We start from the raw sequence: 25,049 nt of genomic DNA on the forward strand, positions 1-25,049 counted from the left end.
TTATGATAAAGAAACCTACTGAGTGATACCAGCAGGAGGAATTAAGTGTTTTGTATTTTTCCTTCATCGGTATGGCAGATCCAACGCAAGCAGAATTAACTAGGTTTCTTCCTGGCTTACAAATTATAAACATAACTTTTCAATAAATCAAGTGGTGAATTTTTTTTTTTTAAATTAGAGTAGATTTGAATTTTTTTGGCCAGTAATGATATATAAATACTGCGAATTTTACAGAGTCACAGAACGGCTGAGGTAGAAAGCAACCTTTGGAGATCACATAGTCCAAAAGCCCCCTGCTTAGAGCAAGGTCACCTAAAGCCAGGTTCAGGGCAATGGGTTTTTTTCAGCATAATTCAAGAACTCATGTCCATTCAACCAAAGAAAAGGAAAAAAAAATAAAAAATAAAAAATCTAATTTTAAACACAAAGTGCTTTTCATACCACAAAATCAGATCTCTTTACAAACTATTATTTTTAATATATTAAAAAATCACTGTCTTCCTGTAATCATTTATTTTAATATTAGTGGCTAAAGGGATATAAGGCAGTGAAAAAAGGAGGGCAAAGGCCCATCCAGCCCTTGCTCACTGCAGTTACTGGTTGACAGTAAACCAGACCAGGCTTCTCTAGATTTTGCACATCCTAAAACCCTCGGGCAAAAAACCCCAGAAATCCTGAAGGATACTGAAATCCACAACTATATTAATTGGCATTGCAAAACTGTTTTCTTCATGGGATTGTCATCTACATGAAACCTGCAGAACAAGAGCTTTATTAAGATGCCACCAGATCTTCGAGTGGAAACCCAGGCAACTGATATGAATGAGGTCTTGAAGCCACAGGAGGATGCACCAGAGGAAGAGCTGGAAGATGTACGTGATGCAAAAAGAGCTCCTCTGCTGTGTAATGGCTTTATCCACTTAGACAAAATAAATAGACAATTACTCAAATTAATTAATTTCTTATCATAGCTAAACCATTCTGCAACAAGATGTCCATTGGATGAGCTCATCCAGAAATCCTGACACTTTAAAATGCAAATCTCTATTTGTCCAAATTTTATAGAGAAGTCCAGATTTGGTAGGATTTTATTCAAATACCTTTGCAAAAACTCATCCCTCCACTAATAATGACGAAAAGTAGCATATGACATTATTCTATGCATATTTTTCCATAATCATTAACCAAACCAGGACAACAATGTTTATACAAAGCAGCCCATTCATCTGTTACTGAAGATATAAATAAAGTATTTTAAATCAAATCTTTCAAATACAGTTTTCAAATAAAGCAATTAACAAAAAGCAGTAATTATCAGAGGAAAAGGGCCATCACAAGTTAATTTTAAAAGGCTGCACCATCTGCTGCTTTTTCCAAAAGAGCAATCTGAACAGCAGAAAGAAAACACATGTTTTCCCATCTTACCTGTCTTGTCTCTATAACAACCACTGATGCAAGTCGTATTTATTTCTCCAGCACCAATGTCATATATAGTACAATTAAATGAAACTGAAAAGGTCAAAAAACATCAGAGTAGGTTCTCCACAAGATGTCTAAACCTGATAATGTCAAGGTGACTCATCTTCTCCTTTGATTCATAATCATTATGTGCTCTTGACACTGCACAGGCTGCTAACTACTTTTTATAAACCACAGCCTCCTTTTTCTTTTTAATTCAGATATTTTCTTAGTATCTCTAACATATAGGGGGATGTCACCACAGCAGTTTCAATAACATTATAATCTCGGAAGTTAACCAGCAACAGAATTCTCTCTCTGTATATGTACTCGTATATTTAACTCTGGACTTTTTCCTTTACTCGTATATTTAACTCTGGACTTTTTCCCAGAAAGGCTCACATTTCTTTGTGCCTTTCTAATTTTATACGAGGCAAAATAACATACACAAAACTTCTCATGACCACTGTAAGGTTATGTAGAAGGAGATGGCATCTGCTCCCTTAAGGGTGTCTGGACATAGATCTTTTCAGTGCAAAAGGGGATAATAAGAGGGAGAAGCCATAAGGAAGAACACACACAGACACAAACCCAACCACCAAATGATGAGGGAGGCAGTAACAAGAACCAAACCTGCTCAGTCCCACTTACTGATAAGGGCATGGGGAATGTAGGAGTGTTTCTTTCAGTAAGAATATCTGATGGAGGACTTTGTCAAATGGGGTGATAAAGGAGAAGCTATAAACAAAATATAGAGGCACAAACATAACAAAAGACTGGAAGCAAACATGGCCAGGCACATTGAGTGAAGGTCTATCAAGAAACTGTGGCTAAAACAGGATTTTGTAAGGAATAAGCATGCAAACCTGAGGGCCAGACCAAACCAGAGTGTTGGAGAGGGATGCATGGAACGACACCAGCTGACAAAGACATGTGAAGGTAAAGGGTGTTGGGGAGGAATAAGATGGGCAACAAACAGAAAGGGTTAAAGAAGAAAACAGTTGCACATAAAATGAGGCCAGTCAGTACATTTGTGTGACCGAGCCCTGTGCCTCATCATGGTGCTCACTCACTACTTCTAAAATAATTTAACTCTGTATAATCCCACTCTCTATCCTGCGCAGGAGCATGTGCTGCAAGGACCAAGTGCCAGCTGGTGGTGAGAGTAGCCTGAGAAGACAGACACTGGGCCAGCAGTATGAGTCAAACTGGGATGGAGATGCCCTGGGCCTGTGGTGTGAGCTACAGGGGCAAGCAGGGGTCTTGGCCACCAGCTGCAGGGGTGGGAACAATCTGTGTCCCAAACACCAGCGACCAGGAGAGACTGGAGTGAGGCTTTTATATCTCCTGTGCAAGCCACGCAGGGCTGCCAGACTGGCTCAGATCCTCCACTCAAGAGTTTTGAAAGGAAAAGAGCTGTCTAGGGGGAGAAACATGGTCATTCCCCACTCCACATCCATACAACCAAGCTGGTGGTGGCACTGCCATAACTGTCCAAGCGAGTAAACCAAGAGTAAGGGTGCGCACTCCAAAGTGCCCAGGCACACTGAGAAACAGCTAATGCAGAATATGAAACTTATAATCTGTATTTCATTCAAATAAAACCAATAGTTCTCTTCCATAACTTTTAAAACTTACTATTAACAGACACTCAGGAAGAGTTTAAGATCTTAGCTTTAAGTCCAGTCCCTCCTTTTAGTGTTACTACAGCTCTTGGATATCCCAGGTGTGAGTTACTTTTTGAATGAACTGGAAAATGTTTTCAAGGTTTTCCTGCAAAGCTGTTCTTCGCTTTGGAAGTTGCATTTTCTCCTCAGTTCATCACAGCCTGAACGCGGTGAACATAAGGCAATGCTACATCAATATCCACCTTTTTCCTAGGGATGACCACAGTGAAGATTTAAGGCTTAATTTTGTTCTTATACCTTGTGTAGGCAAAGGCATGTTTGGATAGCAAATACTCATACAGAAATGAATGTTCATTTAATAACATGGTTCGTTGTACCTCTTGTCTGAATAAGCATACAACATATTTGAATAAACAAATCTGTGTTCATCTGGGAAGACATCCAGCTAAGCTCATTATTCCAGAAAAACAGCAAGCAATCACAATATCCATGTGTTAGACTCACTGAAGTATTTTGTGCTACAGCTCTGATTTACTTTGGAGACCAGACTTATGCTTCAAAACACTTAAGGAGTCTTTTTTTTCCTGTACAATGTCCTTACTGTTATGAAAAAATCCATGCCTGAATCTTGACAAATATGCTCTGTCATCAATAAGATAAAATAAAAACCCAAACACCAAAAAATTGAAAGTAATTTGTGGGCCTATATAGCTCCCTGGAGGTATGAATGAGATGCAGAATAATAAGGTTGGTTCTGCACAAGAGCTTACATAAAACAGCAACAACCTGGCACCCTGCTCAACATTCTCAAAAGGCAACTTCAGGTTATACATGCTAAGCTAGAAATATATTTATTTTCCATTGCTAGCATCCAACAGCTAATTTCAATAATAGCAGCAACACTTGGAGGAAGAAGCAGAGGGCACAGGTTTTTTGTTTGGTTGGAGTGTAGTGGGTGTGGGGTTTTTGTCCTATTTTTGTTTGGTTTGTTTTAAAGAAAGCATTAGTAGCTTCAAGGACAGACAATCTGTTTTAAAGACAATCCCATCTACAGCCTATTTTCAGCCAAAATTTCTCAAAGGGAGAAAGAAAATTCCATTAGAACAGAATGATGACGCTCAAATGCCTACATTGATTTTACAGATAGAAAATACTACTTCCCGTTATCGTCTTTGACACCATAATTTTTCAATGAAGTGCCTACACACCCACCGTAACATCAGTCATTAAGTTCTCTGCATCAAACATGTCTATTCGCATGAAGCTAGAACAAAAAAAATTATTGGAGGGGCAATATAATTTCATTATTCAATGTCCTAGGTATCATCACGAAAATAAAGAAAATTATTTCTTTTCTGGAACAGTGAGGTCCCAAATCTTGGGTGGGGTTTTATACCATATTAAACTATTAATATCCTGTCTTTCTCCTAAAAAAGCACCAATGTCAAAGTGGAAATTTCTGGTAGAGATCAATAGCTCCTCCCATCCTGCTCCTCAAAAAAAGAAAAAAAATAGAGATAAATAAAACAACAGAAGACACCTAATACCATTTTGTCTTCTTGTTTTGGAAAGCCTGCATGCTCCCATCTTTGGGAAGACACTGTAGTATTTCAAGACATTGATGGAAAGAGACAAGAAATACATGTGTAGTTCCAGCTTACTTTGTAAGACAATTTCTGAATCTGTACTGTCTTCTTTCTCCTGCTAGAATCAACACAATCGTATAGGATATTATAAACATTTGCTCTACTCGAAACAGAAGACAGTTGCATTTTTAAAATCCTTCTTTCAACCATTTATCCTGTTCTTGTTTATCAGGTTCCTGTCTTCTTTGTGCTGCCTCAGGACCAAATAAACAATCCCAATGATCCTGGTCCATTTCCAAATTCACCAGGCCACTTCGTTTCCATGGTGGAATTACAAGAAACCCTGACCATGGCCAGCAGCATAAGAAACAACTCAGAGATTAATTTTTCTAGAAGAAACTCCCAGGCTCTTCCTCCAGTTCAACCTGACCCAACCCACAAAGGACATCTAAAAAGTTAAGAATTTGAAATAATGACGCCAGAGGGTAAGGTTTTAATGAAAATAAAATAAATATCAAAATCCTCACACATAATAAAATATTCCTGCTTTATATTGTAGACAAAAATAAAAAGTCCACTCAAAATTGTTTCAAAACAAAAGAAATTACCTGTCACAATCATTCCCACCACACATTGATACAAGTGTACTACAAATTTGAGCCTAGATCACTAAACCGATGTTCGAAGAAATTTTAAGACAAAAACGTAGGTAACGTCTCTGAAAATCAGGTCATCGGAATATAAGAGGAAATTGGAGTCTTTCAGAAACTACCAACACCACCTTGTAGTAGTGTTGTGGTTGGTTACTGACCAGCACATAAACCACATTAACCACTATTTCAACACGTCTTTTCTCAAGATTTCAATGACAAGGCTGATTTATGTTCCCTTGACAATCCAGCAATTGCTTTACAAGTCATTTCCTCAAACACAAAAGCCTCCCTTATCCTCTCAAAAGCTGTGTGATATTGATGTGCAGCCATTCATTCCACTACAAATGAAATTATTTTGTTAACTCTGCAGTCTGTATTTTTCTAAATACTGGGAAAAGAAAGGTTTGTTCTAAAGACATAAGAATTTCAGATTTCCATTTTAATCTCTGTTTAACAGGACTCAGACTCAAGTTCATTTTCCAAACTAAATCTAAATGAAGGGTCAAAGGTCATTATTGCTAGATTTCAGTAAGCTCTCAAAACACACTCAACTTAAGGAATGCAATACCCTTTGGGTACATCAAACCACACTAAAAATAGTTGCACTTTGAAAAACACATTGCCAACAGGAATTCTGGCTTTTTTTTTAAAACTTAAAAGCAAATAAGCAGTTTCCCCAGTAAGTAGCCTATCTGTTTATGAGTTATTCTGCTGGTTTCTGTGGCCTTGATGTCTACTTTCTAAATCTCTCCCTTGTTATTCTTTGGTTCTCTTCTCTAGGAAGCAGATAAATTTACCAGCAAAACAGATGCACTGATGGAAAATTGCTGTTAAAAGGTCCAAAGTGAAATACAGACACTTTGTCCTTCGCTCAGGTTCGGTCCACCCACAGAGTCAACTTATAAATTGGATTGACGTATTCAAGCATAGTTGGTATATAAAGTTATGCGACATAGAAACCTGAAGGTAACTGATGGCTTGAGCTCTCTTTTACCAGTTGCTCACCCCATCGCTCTGCCTATCTCCACACACAAAATGTTTTCATTCACTGTCTTGGTTTGAGCTAAATAAAACTAATTTTCTATTTAGTGAATTTACTTTTCAGCTCAGTATCTTTTAAGTGGCTGAACTTGCTGAAAACTAGCAGAATGTCTTTCCCAGACAGTGTGCACTGATAAGCTCAAGACCAAGTTGTCTCACCATGGGTGCTGTGTCTGCGCCTACAGGGGGGGAAGCAGACCCAAACCTGACCAACGAGGTATTCCATCCCACACATGTCATACTTGGTATAAAGCCGAGGGATCACAAGGGTCTCGATTCTTCTCCCATCTTGGAGCCCTTTCATCTCAGACTCTTCCGTCCATCTTGATCCTGCAATGGCTGAGGTCTGAGAAAACCCTGCTGGTTCGTCTGCCTCTGATCCTGATCCATGTGTTCTGCATCAGCTCCCACTGCTGCAGAGTTTGGTCTAGGACTTTTCCAGTGCCCTGCTCTGCAGAGCCTCTGGTGATGTATTCATCATTGGGGGGAGGGTGGGGGAGGATTTTATATTGGTTTTGTATCTATTTGTACATATCTGTATATATTTCATTATTTCCCTACTTACAGTATTATCCTGTAGTATTAGTATTATTGTTTTATTAAACCTGTTAGTTTTATTTTCCAACCCGTAAAGTCTCTCTCCCTTACTCTCTTTTCCCTTCCCTTCTGGGGAGAGGGGTTAATAGAGAGCGTCTGGCCAGGATTTAGTGGCTGGCTCAGCCCTAGTCCATGACATCCACTATCTGCTCTCAGTCCAGTTCCTTCATTCCAATGAAGTAACAAGTTAATTTTTACAACCAACCCAAGCACTATAATCTTCAAATTACTCTGTTCTTACATGTTACACATAAAGAGAGTTGTTTAAACTTCTTTGAACCAAAAAGTTCACTATAACTGAAACAAATTTGAAAAGTAACAGCAATCACACTTCCTTCCATGCAAGATTAAAATCTAAGGGGTCTGATTTTCAAGATTTTTAGAAATTAAGCAATTCAAAGAAGTTTTAATTTTGGGAAAATGGTGATGGTGATGTTCAGTTCTTTTGGAAAAATAAAAACTGATCTGGAAACTTATTTTACTATCTAGAGTTATCGGAAAGAAAGCAGTTTAACTTCTGTCAAATTTATTTTGCAATTTGATAAAGGATAATGCCTCTCAGTTCTATTTCTTTTTTTTTAATATATCCCAAGAGGGTATAAAGCATTCCACTTCCAAAGTTAACTCAGCATTAATAAGATTGTAAATGCTCATCTATCTATGTGGCCAAATTTAGAGATCTTACTCAGTTTTCACAATTTCTCTACAAACACAACCTCCAAGGACAGCCTAGAGACAAAACAAGTCAAGACTTCTGCTCAGGTATTTAGTGGTCCCTATCAACATATATGTGCAAAAAGGGGGAAAAAAAGTGTTTCTTTATTGCAAATTACAGCACAGAAATCTTTACCTGCAGCTCTGTAGAGTATTTTGGGTTCAAAGAAGATGCATGGATTTTTGTCCTCTATGCATGACAGCAGCAGTCCTTTGGCCTGAAGAGGACTCCTTGGAATAACAATCTGTAAAAATATATTTTTAAATAGTTTATTTAAACTGCAATTCTGCTACAAGCTTCCTCAATTAATATTAAAAGCCAAGTAAATTTTGCTTTAAATAAAACTATGTACAGATTGAGCAGTTCTTGCAAAGGGAGTTAACAACAGTGCCACGTTACTAACACACAATCTGAATTTTGAATTTTATTGTGTTCATTCATGAGGCTTGAATAGTTCCCTTCTACACCATGACTTCAATATTAATGGACTCCCATCTGATAAGGCAGAACTAACAAGTTAACAATAACATTTTGAGATAGAAGAAACAAAAGAAAGCCAGCCAGGTTAAAAATAAAAATATTTAAATGTTTGTTTAGTAAAATTAACGTAGATGTATGATCAAAAACAAAAAATCAGCTGAGTGATTGTCAGTTACTTGGGTAAAGATTCATGAGAGGAGGACTGGAAGGTATTCAGACTTAGTCCAGTAAGTTTTGAAGACTAAAAAAGGAAATAGCTATTTCACAGAATCACAGAATAACAGAATATTAGGAGTTGAAAGGGACCTTGAAAGATCATCCAGTCCAACCCCCCTGCCAGAGCAGGATCACCTAGACAAGTGATTTTAAAGTCATTTAAAGATGACTTCCTTTGCTTCTGGTGGAACCCTGAAATTTGTTCATTTTGGAAATCAACAAATGCCCCAAAACACCTGAAACTATCAGCAAAGAGAAAAGTAAGCAAGGCCTCCAGATGTAATCTACTACTTGGAAGGAAAAAGTATAATTGATTTGCCAACAGAAGAGTTAATTTTGGATGATCTAAGAGAATGTTGATTATGAACAGAAAATTAGCAAACTATCACAGTTTAAATGAAAACCCAAGAACTTAATACCCTCAAATAAGAATCAGCTAATCTATATCCCAGAGATCTCAAAGAGGTGTTACACGCACTGTGAAGTCTACTAGCAAATATTTTTATAGCTGTGAAGTTAGAAGTGGCACCCTCTGACTGAAAACATTAGTTGTAGCACTTCTTTAAAGAAAAATAAAACCCTCATGTAATTACAGACCTGTTAACTTACTTGCCTCCAGGAGTTTTCAAGGCTTCAAAACATTTTTTGAGAGTAAGAACATTTAATTATATAAAAGCAATAGAAAAGAGTCAAAACACAATCTAAATCTGCTATCACATCAAATTAACTTGATAAGTGATTTTTCTAAACAAGGGAGAAGCAGGCTATTAATATTTCACCAAAGCATTTGGTAACAGACACATGGGAAATCACCCAACGGATGGATGTTATTACTGCAGTTCCTTAGGGATCATTTTTAGGACAGACTTTATTTGTCTTATTCATTTACAATGTTAAGACAGAACATGGTAATGAAAGCTATTGAAAAGCTGAGAGTCACTACCTTTACAAGGATGATTCCAAAAACACCTTGTTCACATTGAGGACACGACTGACAAAAGCAAAAGCAAACTGAACAATACATCCTGAAAAGTCACATTTAAGGACTACATTTTTGTTATAAATTTAGAACTCGGGAGTACAAAATCAGATCTGAATTTATTATCTGCTCAAAGGATGACTAGGACACTATGAATTACAGCCCTAAAAAAGGCATAATGATATGGCCAAGGAAGTGTTAGGGCTATTGCAAAAACCACTGCTAGAAACTCAGCTGGAATACTTCATGACTCTATCAGCTATTTTGAAAGAAAATGAATGAAACAGATGCCAAAAGAGGTTCAAGAATTGTTAACATCTCTTTGAAAGTTTGATTTGTTTAGTCTAACAGAACAAAGACTAAAGGGAAACAACTGTTCTCTTAGTATATGAAAGGGAAGATGAAGGACAGATAAGTTAAACATACAAGTTAGTCAGGAAAAAATTAATGCTGGAAATGAAAAGTAAACTTCTAGGTGTGATGGCAAATATTCTGGAGCACCTTACAATGGAATGGAGAGAGTCAATACAGTAATTTTGGGAAGACAGTCCAATCCATTAAGGCACACATCCTGACAACAGTAGACAGAAGATACGACCATCCAGCTATGTCCTTGTCACCCCAAGTCTTGTCTTAAGCTCTAATGATTACAGTCCATCCCCTGAACAGCCCAAGTCGTGCAAACTCCCTTTTGCTTGGGAAATCCAAACCTCATCTTTCACTTAAGAAAAACACTAAATAATAATCTAAAGTCAGGAACTTGCCACAGAGTTTAATAAGAGGGCAGTTTTGAAAACCATTCTCCCCGAAATTCAATCCTACCCTTCCCAGCTTGTAATACATGGCCTTTACTCCTGTAATCTGGAGAAAATAGGTATAGATATGGGACTTTTGCAAATGCATCTGAACCACACGTTCATTTGCATTTCTGTATTCACACCTTAAGGGCCGGGTTTGGGTTCATTCAAAAAAAGACCTGCAACCTTGAAGACAGAGACTTAAATATTAACTGTATTAATGAACAGCTTTGCAAAAAATATTGAAGGAACAACATTGTTTTCAAAAAGATAAAAAATTCAAAAGATTGTGTCTAAAATGCCTCTCTGTGCATCAAAAACTAGTATATTATTCCATCAGCTACACATAATTTAATGTGCCCTTTACCCTTAACTGAGATAACAGCTGTTAGTGGTAGCAACCTATTTTAGCACTTTACCCAAGGAAAAATGAAAGAAAGTGAAAAAAGAAAAAGAAAAAAAAAAGGAAAGGAAGATCAGCAATGAGAGAAAAGAAATTAAATTATCTGGAGTGATGAAACAAAATTCTGAGTTAACTTATTCATAAGGCTAAGTACAGAAGTATATGAATTTGAAAGAATTTTAATCACGAGAGTAGATCACTAAATCCCTGCACTTGGCTCAGTACCTAAAGATTTGAGATGGACTAAGAAAATCAGCACAGATTAGCTAGACCTAGCATCAGTATCTTAATCACATAAATTATCTTATGCTTCTATATCATAATAAATTACTCCAAGTTTTTAAACAAGCTCAAGGAAGCATTTGATTTAATTACCTAGGTGGAAAAAGCACACAAATACAAAATGCTATGTCTACTTAAGATTGCTTCAATAATGGTTATAAATTCTCAAACACAGTTTAATGTTTATAACTTGTTCTAAAACAGCTTTTAATTAACATATTCATATTTTTTGTTGTGTACTTTGACTTCCACTCTTCTTCTCCTGACTGCACCCAGACTCATTGTTAGTCAGGTTCATTAAAAACAAACAAACAATTAATCTTCATCAAATAAGAGTTACTGTACCTTTATTCCTGGACAGTGAGCAAAAAAGGCTTCTGGACTTTGAGAGTGATACAGGGCGCCATGACCCACACAGCCCCAGGGGGCTCTGATGGTGAGGTTTCCACAATTAAACAGGTCTCCAGAGCGGTAACGATATTTTGCTGCTTCGTTAACAATCTGAGAAGATTTATATACAAAAATAACATATACCTTTAGTTATGTATCATGAAGCTTCTACAATACATAGGATGCAACTTCATCATCTGCACCATGCATGGGATCCAGATGACCAAACGACAAGCAAAGGAATCCTGCAAGTCAGTAGAAAGGCAAACATTTTCCAAGGCAAATGAGGCCATAATTTAGTGTGTTCAAGTGAGATGCCCAGGCCTTGAGATCAGCCACATAACCCAGATGTTTCCCCATTCCCACACTGTAAGCACAGTTCAAATCCATAGTTTGTCCTATGGACACATGGGCAGCTGCAGAAGCATAGAGAAGTGAGAGATGACGTTGGTAGGACACAGCTGAAGAACTTAAGGCTGCTAAAGCCAACATAGCCACAAAACTAAAACTAAAAACAAAGATATTTGCTTCAAACCACATCTTTAATTTCTATTATTTAATCAGCCTTGGAACCTTCCTGTTTACATAAAGTATACATAAATATTAGTAATACAGCTGTGGATATATTTGCAAAAATTACATATTCAAACCAAGCATTAATGCTATCAGAAGAGTAATTTAAACAGTTCTTTTTACTTCTCTCAAACTTATTAGTACTAACCTGATCAAATGCTGGGAAAATGTAGTCTGCAAACTGAATTTCTGCAATGGCTGTAGCACCTGCAACAGCAATTCCAATACCAAAGCCAACAATTCCCTGTTCACACAACGGGGTGTTGAAAACTCTATCTTTACCTATTAAAAATAAAAATAAAAATGAATGAAGCACAAAACAAAAAACCCACAACAATTCCTTCAATATATCAGCTTGGAAAAATTATTGCCAGATATAAACAAATCACCCACAGTTAAGCATATGGCTTAATTGGCTTAAGCTTTAAACGGGCTTTTTTAGGTGTAGCAACAATAAACCATCCATTAGAGGTAAAGATAATTCCACTTTAATTTGTAACAGCTCAGAGGAAGATGAGGAGGAACAACATGAAAGCTATGAACAGTTTCTGTAACTTACCATGTTCTTAACACTTTAAGGAAAATTCTTCTGATGTATACACAGACAAGCACGCATAACCCTCATGCTTGCATGGGAGGAGTAAAGAATACTTACAAGCACTAAAAAAAGCTTACAATAAAGTGTTGTTACTTCAGTTATTTCAGGCAGTCAAAACTAACTGTCCATACTCAAAGGCAGAAGGATCTATGGGAGCATCAATACTCCTTTACCAGTGTTACCAGTCTTCTTACATAAAGCTTATACTAAAGAATTTGGTTTATCTCCAAGGCAAGAGGACAAAAAGCTCTTCCTGCTGTGGGAGGCACAAGAGTGGAAATCAAATATTTCAGGTTTTGTATCTTCCCTGTGGGAGTGCACGAGGTCATTTTAGCCCTGACATATTTCAGTGCCACAGCAATTTCAGATTCCAAATATGCACCGGTCTAATGGATGGCTGATGACAAAATTGTTCAGTTCATGAAATTAAAAACAGGGAGGAGGAGGGAGATGAAACAGCACTACAACATCCTCTATGAGACACATTTACAATATTCACCGGCAGTAATGCACTCCCTCGTTAGATCAACACGAAAACCCAGTTATGCCATTATGTTTTCCCTTTAGAACATGGGGAAATAGACAGTAGCTTTCTGTAGGAGTCCACCAATGTGAATATGCCAAAACTTCAAACTGGATGGAAAAAAAAGTGAGCACAGTGCACACCAGTGGCTACGAAATAAATTAAATAATAACTAAATAAGCACCAGATAAATAACTACAAAGAAAGACTAATCAATAATTAGAAAAGTTGTTACTATGAAGACTCTTAATTTCAATAGCTGCAAGTTAACAAACCAGAGAAAAGGAAGCTAACAAAAGCTTTTAAAAAGGGATGATGAGGAGAAACATTGCCCACAGCTGCATTTATGATATACTAAAAGGAGGCACGTTTTACAAATCCTTCAAGTACACGACTTTCATCTTCACACATCACCCAGCAGAGCACTGTCACCTCTCCTACCCTGTCCATGGGCTTTACCTGATGCTTTGAGTTTCAGACTTCAAGGGTTACTTTGGTTTGGGGTTTTGGTTGGTTGGTTGGTTTGGTGGGATTTTATATATATATATCTCTAAGTAATTAGTTTTTGACTCTCTTTTCCTCTCCACTAGGAACAAGACTAAGTAACCACTCATTTAAGGCAAGTTAAAAAAAACACCAAAGGATACTACAAAGTTGGTGTCAGTGATGCTACACAATCCAACTCAAGTCCAAGGGAACACCACAATTGCAGGATACACCACAATTTTGCATACAAGAGAGAGGAAACCTTTTCAAGCACCTTAAATACTGTCTTTTTGAGGGGAAGTACCATTTGCTTAAATTAGTCATTCCTAACTTCTATGACTTCTACTCATTTCTTATAAATCAGTGCTTCAAACAAAAATCCCTGAGGCTTGGAGTAGCTTTACTTTTAAGACACACACACTGGGCTGCTTCATGTTTAGAAATCAATTTCCAAGAAACTTCTTAAATCCTTATGACTTAGAAGTCCTGCTATTGCCGCTGGAGATAAGAACATTACCACAGCTACCAGAGTAATTAAAACTGAATTACAGATTAACAAAATTATTCCATAGGTTTAAAAAGAAAGTGGGATGCTGAATATACCCATATTGCCCTTAACTCTGAATCTCAGCAAAGTACCTTGCAGATCACAGAACATTTTGCAAGTCAGAAAATTGTGCTAGCTCTCATTTCCAAGGTGTATGAGCAAGCTGATCTCAGTAATTTCCAGATGTGGGTCACTTCTGACAGATGCCAATTGTGTCTTGGCTCTACTCACAAGAATTAACAAAAATCCATTCAAAAAGCCTTACAGAGGAATCCTCTTTTCCCTTAAGAGCTGACAAAAGGGGAAGATTTCAGCCACAGCAGTACCATCCTACTCCCATGCAGAACTAGAAACTTTGGCTTTCAGGGCTACTTAGTCCCATTTCTACAGAGTAAATAGATCAGTAAACCAATCCACAGGATGGAGAAGGAAAATAATGCCACGTGCTCCCTCCACTGACAGACATCATGGTCAAGGGAAGAGGAACATAAACCACCCATGCACATGTAAAACTATCAGCAGTTGGCAAACTTCTCCTTCCCTCTTTTTTATAATCTGGAGTGCCATGTATTAGACATCTTATTTCTCTACTCTTTCATTGATGCATTTAAATTTTTAATTTAAAACAGTTCATATCTTAAACTAAAAATGCCTTAATGTTACCAAGACATATTATACTTTCCTACTTCTTAAAAGTCTACTGGCAGATCAATATACTTCATTTTCTTACATGATAATTTAACATAGAATGTGACCAGCAAAGAAAATGTTGGAAAAAACAAGGCTATAGTGGGGGAGGGGAAGTTAAATTCACAATAAATTTTAAAACCTGACATTATTCTATTGAAATCAAAATTTTCAGTTGGCCTTCTTCTCTTCATGTGAATTTTTATTGTATTTTAACACATACTGATTTACTGAAGTGCAGTTCAATTTGGTTTAAAACCCTACCACATAGCCTACATAAATAAACTAATGTCTGTGCAGAATAAAAAAAGATCAATGAGAATTGCCCAGAAGTCAGATGATACTAAGCCTACCTGAACTTAATCTTTATTATCAGTTTATTCAAAGTACACTGCAATTGCCTTATACATAGTTCCATAAATAATTTTATATCATCACACAAAAATTGAAATGTATTCGAACAATCCTGTAAAATGAGCTTTCAACTTATAAAAACTTCAAAAATAACTGTTTAATATCAATTTGTGATAGGTGAATGAATGTAAAAGCATATTAGATCCACCACACTAGCTTGGCCCTCTATGATTTGGAATACAAAAGACATCCTCACAGAACTGCAGCAATAGTATTGCAATATTAAATTAGAGCCAGTATGCTTCTATCAATGGTGTGAGAATCAATAAAATGTGAAATAAAACATGACAATACATGTGAAATACAACATGATCAGCTTGAAGAACCTAACTTGGACTTGGAAAATTAAAGGCATAATTATGAAGTACTATGGCTTAAAACAGTGAAGAGGTAGGTAACTGTCATTGAAGGAGATTCATTACTCCAGAATGGTTTTGATTTTACATGTGCAGCAATAATACTGATCTCTTCTTAAAACAAAAACCTAAAGCACTTTACTATTCATTAGATGGGAAAAAAGCCTCTTGGATAGAATCACAGAATGGTTTGGGTTGGAAGGGACCTTAAAGCTCAACCAGTCCAACCCCTGCCATGGGCAGGGACAGCTCCCACCAGCCCAGGTTGCTCCAAGCCCCGTCCAACCTGGCCTTGAACACTGCCAGGGAGGAGGCATCCACAGCTTCCCTGGGCAACCTGGGCCAGTGTCTCACCTCCCTCACAGTGAAGAATTTCTTCCTAATATCCAGTCTAAATCTCCCCTCTTCCAATTTAAAACCATTCCCCCTCATCCTATCACTACCGGCCCTTGTAAAAAGTCCCTCCCCATCTTTCCTGTAAGATCCCTTCAGGAACTGAAAGGCCACAATAAAGTCTCCACAGAGCCTTCTCTTCTCCAGGCTGAGCAGCCCCAACTTTCTCAGTCTGTTGGGCAGGGGAAAATTAATTAAATTCAACAAGGGCAAGTATACAGTCTTGCATCTGGGAAAGAACACCACCAGGTTGGAGACTGACCTCCTGGGGAACAGCACAGCAAAAAGGGACCTGGGGGTCCTGGTGGCCAGCAGGATGACCATGAGTCAGCAATGTGCCCTTGTGGCCAAGAAGGCCAATGGCATCCTGGGGTGTATCAGGAGGGGGGTGGTTAGTAGTGCAAGATTGGTTCTCCTCCCCCTCTACTCTGCCCTGGTGAGGCTGCATCTGGAAAATTGCATCCAGTTCTGGGCCCCTCAGTTCAAGAAGGACAGGAACTGCTTGAAAGAGTCCAGTGCAGAGCCACAATTATTAAAGGAGTGGAGCATCTCCCTGATGAGGAACGGCTGAGGGAGCTGGGTCTCTTTAGCTTGGAGAAGAGGAGACTGAGGGGTGACCTCATTCATGGGGATCAATTTGTAAAGGGCGAGCGTCAGGAGGAAGGAGCCAGGCTCTGCTCTGTGATGTCCAGTGACAGGACAAGGGTCAATGGGAGCAAGCTGGAGCATAGGAGGTTCAAGCTGAACATGAGGAAAAATCTTTTCACTGTGAGAGTGACCAGGCTGCCCAGAGATGTTGTGGAGTCTCCTTCTTTGGAGATATTCAAGACCCACATGGACGTGTTCCTGTGTGACCTCCTCTGGATGATCCTGCTCTGGCAGTGGGGTTGGACTGGGTGATCTTTCGAGGTCCCTTCCAACTCCTAATATTCTGTGATTCTGTCCCAGTAGGGGAGGTGCTCCAGCCCTCGGACCATCTTTGTGGTCCTCTTCTGGACCCGCACCAACAGTTCAAAGTACTTCTTATGTTGAAGGTGCCAGAGCTCAACACAGTACTCCATAGTTAGATTTTCAAGGGTTGGATTGTTTGAGGGTTTTTTTAATAACATTCAGCCTTTTACGACAAAAAGATACACACATCACTAGGATAAAACAAATTTATTCATTTCCCCAAGCATTTAACATTGTATGGCATAGCTTTAACTTCCTATCTTTATCTATAGATAAATCATTAAAATATCAATGATTTAAACACTGAAAATTTAAAGGGATCAAGCCTACATATTTTTATCTACTTTATTTCACATTTTTTATTTCTCACATTTTTTTCAAAATGTGAAAAGTAAATCAGTTTGGATAAACAGCCACTCACATCATCCTCTGCAAACCATCTGAGTCAGGTTTCAGCTGAAATCTGACTGAAGCAGACAAATAACCCAGAGAGGCTTTGCCTTTCCATATTCCATTTCCATATCAATGAAGAAACATTTCCTAAAATGTACCCTTCTCCTATTACTTGCGTCAGCCGTGCAGCTGAAAACAAGCTAACGCAAACGCCGTGAGTTGACTTGTCACTGCAGGTGGAAGTGGTACCTCTACGTTATCTGAAGCCAGGTGCGTCAGCCTCTGAAGAAATATATTATGCTGGTGTCCGTTTCAATTAACCTGCCCTACTTTCTAAACATCGGCCATCTGAACAGCTTGGTGCCCTTTTCCAAGGGGTGAGGGAAGCAATTTGACAAACAGGACTATGGAAAAAAGGATAAATCTTCTCATCGCTCCATCTCCATAACTCAGGAAGATTATTAGATGCATGTTAAGCAAGTGAATAAACAACACTGGAAGTATGTCCAGTAAGGTAAATCTGAAAAGATTAAAAACATTAAGGAAAACGCAGTATTTGATTAAAAGCAGTTTTTAAACAATTACTTCATCCTATCCTGATCTATTTTTACCTAAGCAAAAGAGACTGATCTTTGCAATTTTTCAGAACAGAGTTAAGCACCCCACAAATGTTCAAATTACCACTGACATTAAGGGGCAACAGCTTTAAGGCAGTCTTACAGATATCTTCTCATCCTCCAAGAATAAAAAAGTTTCATAGCAACCTAACAGAACATGTTTACAGACATATGTAGTCGATTACTGTGCATTAATGTTTTGGCCTGCTTCATCTTTATTTGTTCCAAGCCGCCAGGAAAAAAGTATTTCAGATTTCAGTATCTGCAATGAAACATGTTCCTGTCTTAATTTAACTTCAAAAACCAGATATTCAAACAATATCAACACACCATCCAAGGCTCCAACGCTGAGTAATTTCATATTGCGCTGTAAGAACACACACTGGATGATTTGAGTGGTTTAAGGAGAACTGCCAGTGATTCAGTGAAAGCAGGGTGTTTTGTTTCGTTTTTAAGATACTTCCACATCACTTGTGTTAAAAAAGGCATCTTAAAAGATGTCAGCACTCAGTATTATTAACAATACACCTGGGCAGCATTTTATTTGTCCCCATAATCATTAACTTCCATTTAAAACATCCATTAGAAGTCAAAAATAGAAGAGTCCAACAAGCCAAATATATTCTGTCCTCAACTGCAGCCATCATGGATACATGTGGAGAAACAGAGGACTGAAAAGAAAAGGAAGTCCCAGCAGATTTGCTTCTTTGCTACTCACTGGGGACTTTGTGTAGAAAAATCCAATAGAAATGACTGACTTCAAACCACTCCTGCCTTTGAAGGCCTGTTCTACTCCTACAATAGCTAGGATTTCCCATAGGTGTATAACTATGTGTACATCATAGGTGTACACTCTACTCCTGAACATAATTTAACTCAATCTACCCAGTATTCAGACTTTCTTGGTCTCACAACCCCTTTTAAGCCCTGTCTTACAACTGGTGACACTTATCTTCCATTTCTCTGATACTATGTGAGAGGGCAGGCATCACAGCAAGCAGGTCAGTAAATCCATATTCAGCTCTTCTAGAGCTCCAAAACATTTCTAGTAATTTCTTACTAACTTGAATCCATTTATTCCACCACTTCTCTTGATAACCTAGACACAGTTCTGCAGCTTTAAAAAAGGGTGTGCAATGGGCACTGTTCTTCTATAGTCAATACTGGTAAAAACACAGCAGCTTTCCAGTTGAACACTCAAACTTCAAATCTACTTGTCCAAGGCAGGGCTTCAGTTCCACAGACACAGAGATGGTATACTTCTCACTCTTGAATCCTTGTACGCTAAGGTGCCATGCCATTTAAGCTGCTTTTTCCAGAGCTGTCCATGTTAAAATAAATCATTTCACCTACCTAATGGCTGCAAAGTAACTATATGCAATGAAAAGGATTTCATATGCAAGTAGTTTATAACCTCTTATGATGAGTTTTACCTAGTGCGTGTAGAATAACACAACTTACAGAACAGCTTTGCTCCTCTCCTGCTCTTCCCCAATTCTGTATCCTACAAGAGTTGCATAGACTGAGCCAAGAACATTTCTGTAAGCTCAGATACCCACAGCAGGCTTCAAGGACCCAGCCATACCCCTACGTAACCAGCATCACAGCTGAGCAGCCAGGCCTCAGTCTCCATTTAAGTGAATGTAAAGTCTCAAATCAAGTGCAATGACTTGGGTCTGTTATAGGAGAAACATTGATATCCACCCACACAAAAATCATTGTGTATACGCAGCCTATGCTTTCAAAAGAAGGTCAACATTGAGTTACATTGAACAAAAAAACCATTCAAATTTTGATTAGTTAGCAACTAATTTCATGGCAGATTGCCATCACTTTTTCCTTAAATATTTCAAGAAGTCACATTATGGCAATAAGATACATTGATTAGTCAAAAAAAGAAATCTGTGAGTGACTGAGAAGAGAGTCAGAATGGAGATTTGCATGCACTAAACTAAATTAGCTGCTTCCTTTTATGCTGCTGCAAAATCTGCTATCACTCTCTGCTCTGCAAAGGACCTGACTCCTTATTCTAGAAGTTTTATAAAGGTCAAATTACAGACAAGCCTTTCTTACTCAGTCTCACCTGTTTAGAGGGATCTTAATTAAGCTTAATTTAGGGGGAAAAAAGGTACTTGCACAAAAAAATGTATCCTTCTGAAGGATACAACCACCAGAGTATTGCCCAAAGAAAAGGACACCTGTTCTGACAGGTAACTGGTAACGGGAATTCCTGTGGGTTTATCATTTACTCCCCTGACACAACCAACACTTCTGAAGAGTACTTCAGAAAACTGGAAAGTAAAACCAGCTGAAGGGTAGGGTTTCCCACAGTTACTAACTCCAAGGCAATTTGAATAGAGATGAATATTTGAACTAGCAGTTCTAGCTCAAAGTGTTCTCACCACGTCACTCTCTTACCCAAGACAGTGCATTTTTCTTCCATGAGCTCCATAAATCCAGAGTGCACTTTCACCTCCTCTCCCTCAGGATTCCCTTGGGGGAATAGCATGTTCATTGCATTTTCATTTATTCTTCACTCTTAAAGACCCTAAACAATACCAGAGGCTGGAGAACTGATGAAGTGCAAAGAAAATGTTACCATGGATGGGGAGCAGTCTCCTCAATTAGATACAAATTCTTATAATCTGTGCAGTTACTGAATTGCAGGTTTGAAAGGAAAGGAAACTTGATTTCTAGTAAAACTTAGTAGTAAATTTTTAAAGTTGTTCACAGCATGAACATAACCTTAAGCATTTACTCAATTTTCAGGCTTATAGCCCTCTGGATGAGGGAGGACCCAGGCAAATGCATTTATAAACAGCTCTACCTTCCTAAAGTAAATAGGGAAAACTTATTTCTGGCTCTCTCTCCCCCACCGCAGATTTCCCATCATTTGTGACAAACTAGCGTTATCACCAAAAGCTAAAGAATAAACCAGAAATATTAAAATACACTCTCTAATTATCTCCCTTTCTCACAGAAGAAGTGGGAATGGGAGGGGTCAAGGGAGGTTAATGCAAAGCTTTGGAGCAACTTTGAATGCTGATAAACTCGCATGTTATTTAACCCTTCCATGACGTAAAAGCAGCCAAGCAGTAGCATAAGGGGAAGATCAGATTCTTTTCAGGTACCTGGTGACAGGTGAAAGAATGATACAAAAAGGGAAACTGAATAGTGAAAGGTAAGAAAAACCTCACTGTGACAGCAGCCAAATGCTGGATTAATCTGCCCAGCAGGGCTGCACCAGCTCCTTCCTCAGACACACTCGAAATTCACCTGGACAAGAACACAAACAACCCAAACTGGCTCTAGAAGTTGAGTACTGGTTTGGACCAGATGACCTTCAAGGTCTTTTGCTTCCAACCCTTATTATTTGATGATTCATGAACAACCCCAAGCAAGGTTACATGCTGACTGCCCAAATTTTTTATATCTGTACCCATCCTGCTGATGGAAGCATTTCCTGACATTGATAAAATAGCACTGATGCAGCTCCACACTGTTAGAAAAACACTCCATAAACAGCTCACATCAAAGTGGCAGATTTGCTCACCAGAATTTGTTTTTAATGACGATGATGCAGGTAGCCCACTCCACATCGAATTCTTTCCAATCATCTGGCTCACATAGCCAAATATCAGCCTGAAAGAAAAAAAGGACGATGCCTATACTGCACCAAGGCATTCAAGTGTTCCTCCAGCTATGATTAATAACACTCCTTGTTCAACCACAAAGAAATTTTGCTGTGTGAGAAGCACACTTGCAGGAAACATAACTGACTATAAAGTTAGATGTGTGAAGCTATACCAGATGACAGAATGCTTACTTGCAAAAACACACTCTAAAATTGACATCTACCAAATGCTTATATGTGGCTATAACCAAGGGACAATACATCAGCTCTATTTAAGAGGCCTAGGCCAGTTCCATGCGTTTTCACACTATCTGCAACATGATATGACAAGAGGCCCAACAGGAGAACACGTAACAGTCCCCAAAGTTAAGTATTGCAACATGTTAATGAAAATTCTGTTGTAACAAGCTGGGTACAGTATCTGGATGACAAACCACGGAATAAGCAAAACTGTGTCAAATACAAGGCAACCTCTCCCACACTCTTTATAGTAATACTATAATAATATAGTAATACTTTATAGTAAATTTGAAAGCACGTTGGATCTACCTTAAATTGTGAAGCAACTATGCTCAACACAAAAAGCAATGATCTAATGCTGCTAAAAAGTACTCAGGAGCAAAGTGCTGAATAACCAGTAATCTGCAGTATTTTCACCTTATGAATCTCACTTGTAACTCACTGTCCCTTGATAATGCAAAGCATGAGGAAAAAAAAACAATAAATTTATCTATACTTGGTGCTTCCACACAAGTGTGAAAACTCTTTGCCAGGTTTTGAGGATGTAATGTTTCTACAAATTAAAAAGAAAGGACATCTTTTATCATAAATGACCAGCGTGTTATGTCAGCCTGGTCACTGGGAGATGGCTCTGAACCAAGTTAAATTAAGATTAACCTGCTCCTCAAAGTGCTCCTGCTGCAAAGCTGCTTAGGCAATTGACTGGACTTTGATGGCAGTCTGGATCTTTTTGATCCTTCAAGGCTTCCAGCAAATTACTTCCAAGAAAACTCTGAGTGTTTTACTCCCTGTAATGAAGTCCGCAGCACCTTCTTAAACCGAAGGGGTGATAATTACCACGCTCTTATCACCAGCCTCAGGGGTAGAAAAAAGAGCAGACATACTAAATTAGTCTCACTTGAGGAGTACAAATGAAGCAGAGCACATACTGATCACAGGACTCACCAAATAAATTGATAATCCCTAAATTCCACCTAAGAAATTGTAAAGATACAAAGATTGACATCTAAAAGACACAAGAACTGTGCTTGCAGACTTGTATTAATACAGACTGTGAATACTCATTATGCTCATCACTTCCATCTTGTGTCTTTAATACATAAAGTTTCATCCTCTTTGACGCTGTACTACTAAGACATTACTTTTAAATGTTTCACTGCAAGTATTTCCTGAAGTGGAAAATTCCATTTTTATGGACTTCAGCAGCACGTATTTCAAAATACATTGCTGGGCAAAAAAGTATGTTTAAAATGTGTTAGAACAGCTTTCTTAAGCTTTGCATTGAGTATCAAGTTCTATATTAAAAAGTATATTCCTTATTTTTCCCTCCCCTCAAACAGGTTTACAACATATAAAAAGGAACATATTAGTAAGCCCCAAACAAACAAAAGATTGTTTTCACAGCAGGTACAATATCAGAACAACTAAAAATAAAAACTAAACTAAACTAAATTCTATTTAGCTCTGACACAGACTGATTTATCTCAGTATCCCACAGATACAGTGTAAAAGGACATACTACATTGTATCAATTTCTCAAATAACTTTTTTTTCTAACTGTAAACCTTAAGAAAAGAATTGGCTATTTAAGATGAAAATGAACAAAATGTACTATTGTGTAATGAGTCTGGAACACGTTCTCCAGATGTTACTGTTCAAAGACATTTATACAAATCAGAACAAAATCCAGACCTTGCCAAGCTGCTCTGGAAAAACCAGGCAAGCAAACTGCAGAATTCTGCACTTAAACTCACCCACAAAGAAACAAGGCTACCCAAATTCCAGACTACTCAGGTTTTACTCAATCTGCACAGAACAAGAAGCCATTTTTAACTCTGGATACAAATATTCCACCCTCAGCTTAAGTCCACTGTCAAAAATTATGAACTATTTCATTCTACCACATGTGATACCTTATCTTCTCACCCATGGTTTCCCTCATAGGCGTTGAACTTAAACACAGAACTCGCCTTCAGTTTTCTGCAGCTCACACTCACTAACTAAGCCTGTGTTCAAGTAAACACTTTTCTTCAAAGAAAGACTGCCATCATTTTCAGAAGGCTGGTGTCCCTTGGGCATGGCTAAGCACAGCCACCTCCTGGCCAAATAAACAAAAACTCCCAAATTATTTTACTGGACTACAAACAAATGATTGATTTACTGAGAATGAAGTGTTCCCTGAAAACTCACACGGGTGTTTACACCTTAGACATAATCTCCACAGAATAACAACCAGGGCTTACAGAGGATCAGACATTGGAAATAAACATCATTGCTGCAAGACAAGAGAGCATTATCACGAGATACAGCTTTCTGTTGATGGAAGCAACCAGGTTTTACTCAGAAAGACCCAGATTAATGTATCCAGCTTTGGATGGCCCACATCTTTCAGCTGCAGCCAAGTCTAGAGAAAACTGATCATGAAGAAAAAGCTTGAAACCATAAAAATAATACTGCCCTGAGACCATGTGTGCAGGGAAGCCAGAGAATCTCCACCACTGAAGGCTACAAACAGCCTTTGTCAGCTGATCTGTCCCAAAACATACCCTGTGCTTCAGGGATCCAATACTGTAAGGCAGGCAGAAAGTAAAGGAAAACAAATATGGAAGTGATAAATAAAATCATTTTTAAAGCATCCAGCTGATTGCTAATGTGGCTGGGTCATCCTGACATCAGGATGTTATTTTCTTGCTATAACTGTGGTTTCATACGCAGTTCAGTCACTTGCTTTTTGATGTCTGAAATTTTCCACAGGGGAAATCTTTGATTCAACTACCCCCATCCTCACAGGATCCAATACAAGTGTTATTTCTTCTCTTGATTTTCCTTTTCTTCTGTGATTTTCCAATTTGCAAGATAATATCCTGGACCAATTGAACACACACTAATTACTGTTCACAATCTGTTCCCCATCTATTTCACACTTTTTTTTTAAATATGGTTATGAAGAAAAAAAATCCTACCAACTTTATCTAAGCTTTTAGCTGCATCGCAATAATAATGCATAGGAAGGGTTATTTATAAAACAAGCCTATATACTTGAAAAGAATAAGGCAAGAAAATAATTACATTTCAAGTGACATGTGCATACTTATTGCACCCTTTCTACTCCACATTTTAGCTATGAAAAATGGAGGAAAATGAAGCTGCTTACTCCTCACTTACTAGTGTCTGCATGTATGAATGTCTCTAGCAACGTATGTAATTCAGAATTACCTGAAAGGAAATTATCCGAGATTGATTTTGTTTTATCCTGCATATAGAAGTGACACACAGTTGTTCCTACCGAGTTTCATTGTATCGAGTGTGCATCTGGAAAAGAAGCGATTACAAGCAAAAGGACTGAGGGCCACAAAGTGACAGTCAACACCACTCCAGAACAGATTAGCAATGATGCACAGAAACCTTCGGA

General features: G+C 38.1%; 1 protein-coding gene across 1 annotated transcript in view; it reads right to left on the bottom strand.

The window, feature by feature from the left end:
- Positions 1-25,049, bottom strand: part of BCKDHB (branched chain keto acid dehydrogenase E1, beta polypeptide) — a gene marked incomplete at its 3' end in the record, with an annotated part of 37,693 nt that overhangs the window by 4,629 nt on the left and 8,015 nt on the right. The window contains exons 3-5 of the mRNA XM_010189056.1: positions 11,947-12,080; positions 11,181-11,336; positions 7,814-7,922 (exon numbers count right to left, since the gene is read on the bottom strand). Of these exons, the coding sequence (XP_010187358.1) occupies positions 7,814-7,922; positions 11,181-11,336; positions 11,947-12,080 (399 nt within the window). The remainder of the gene's footprint in view (positions 1-7,813; positions 7,923-11,180; positions 11,337-11,946; positions 12,081-25,049) is intronic.

This window comes from Mesitornis unicolor, unplaced genomic scaffold (genome assembly GCF_000695765.1).
Source record: "Mesitornis unicolor isolate BGI_N332 unplaced genomic scaffold, ASM69576v1 scaffold987, whole genome shotgun sequence".
Taxonomy (NCBI): Eukaryota; Metazoa; Chordata; class Aves; order Mesitornithiformes; family Mesitornithidae; genus Mesitornis; species Mesitornis unicolor.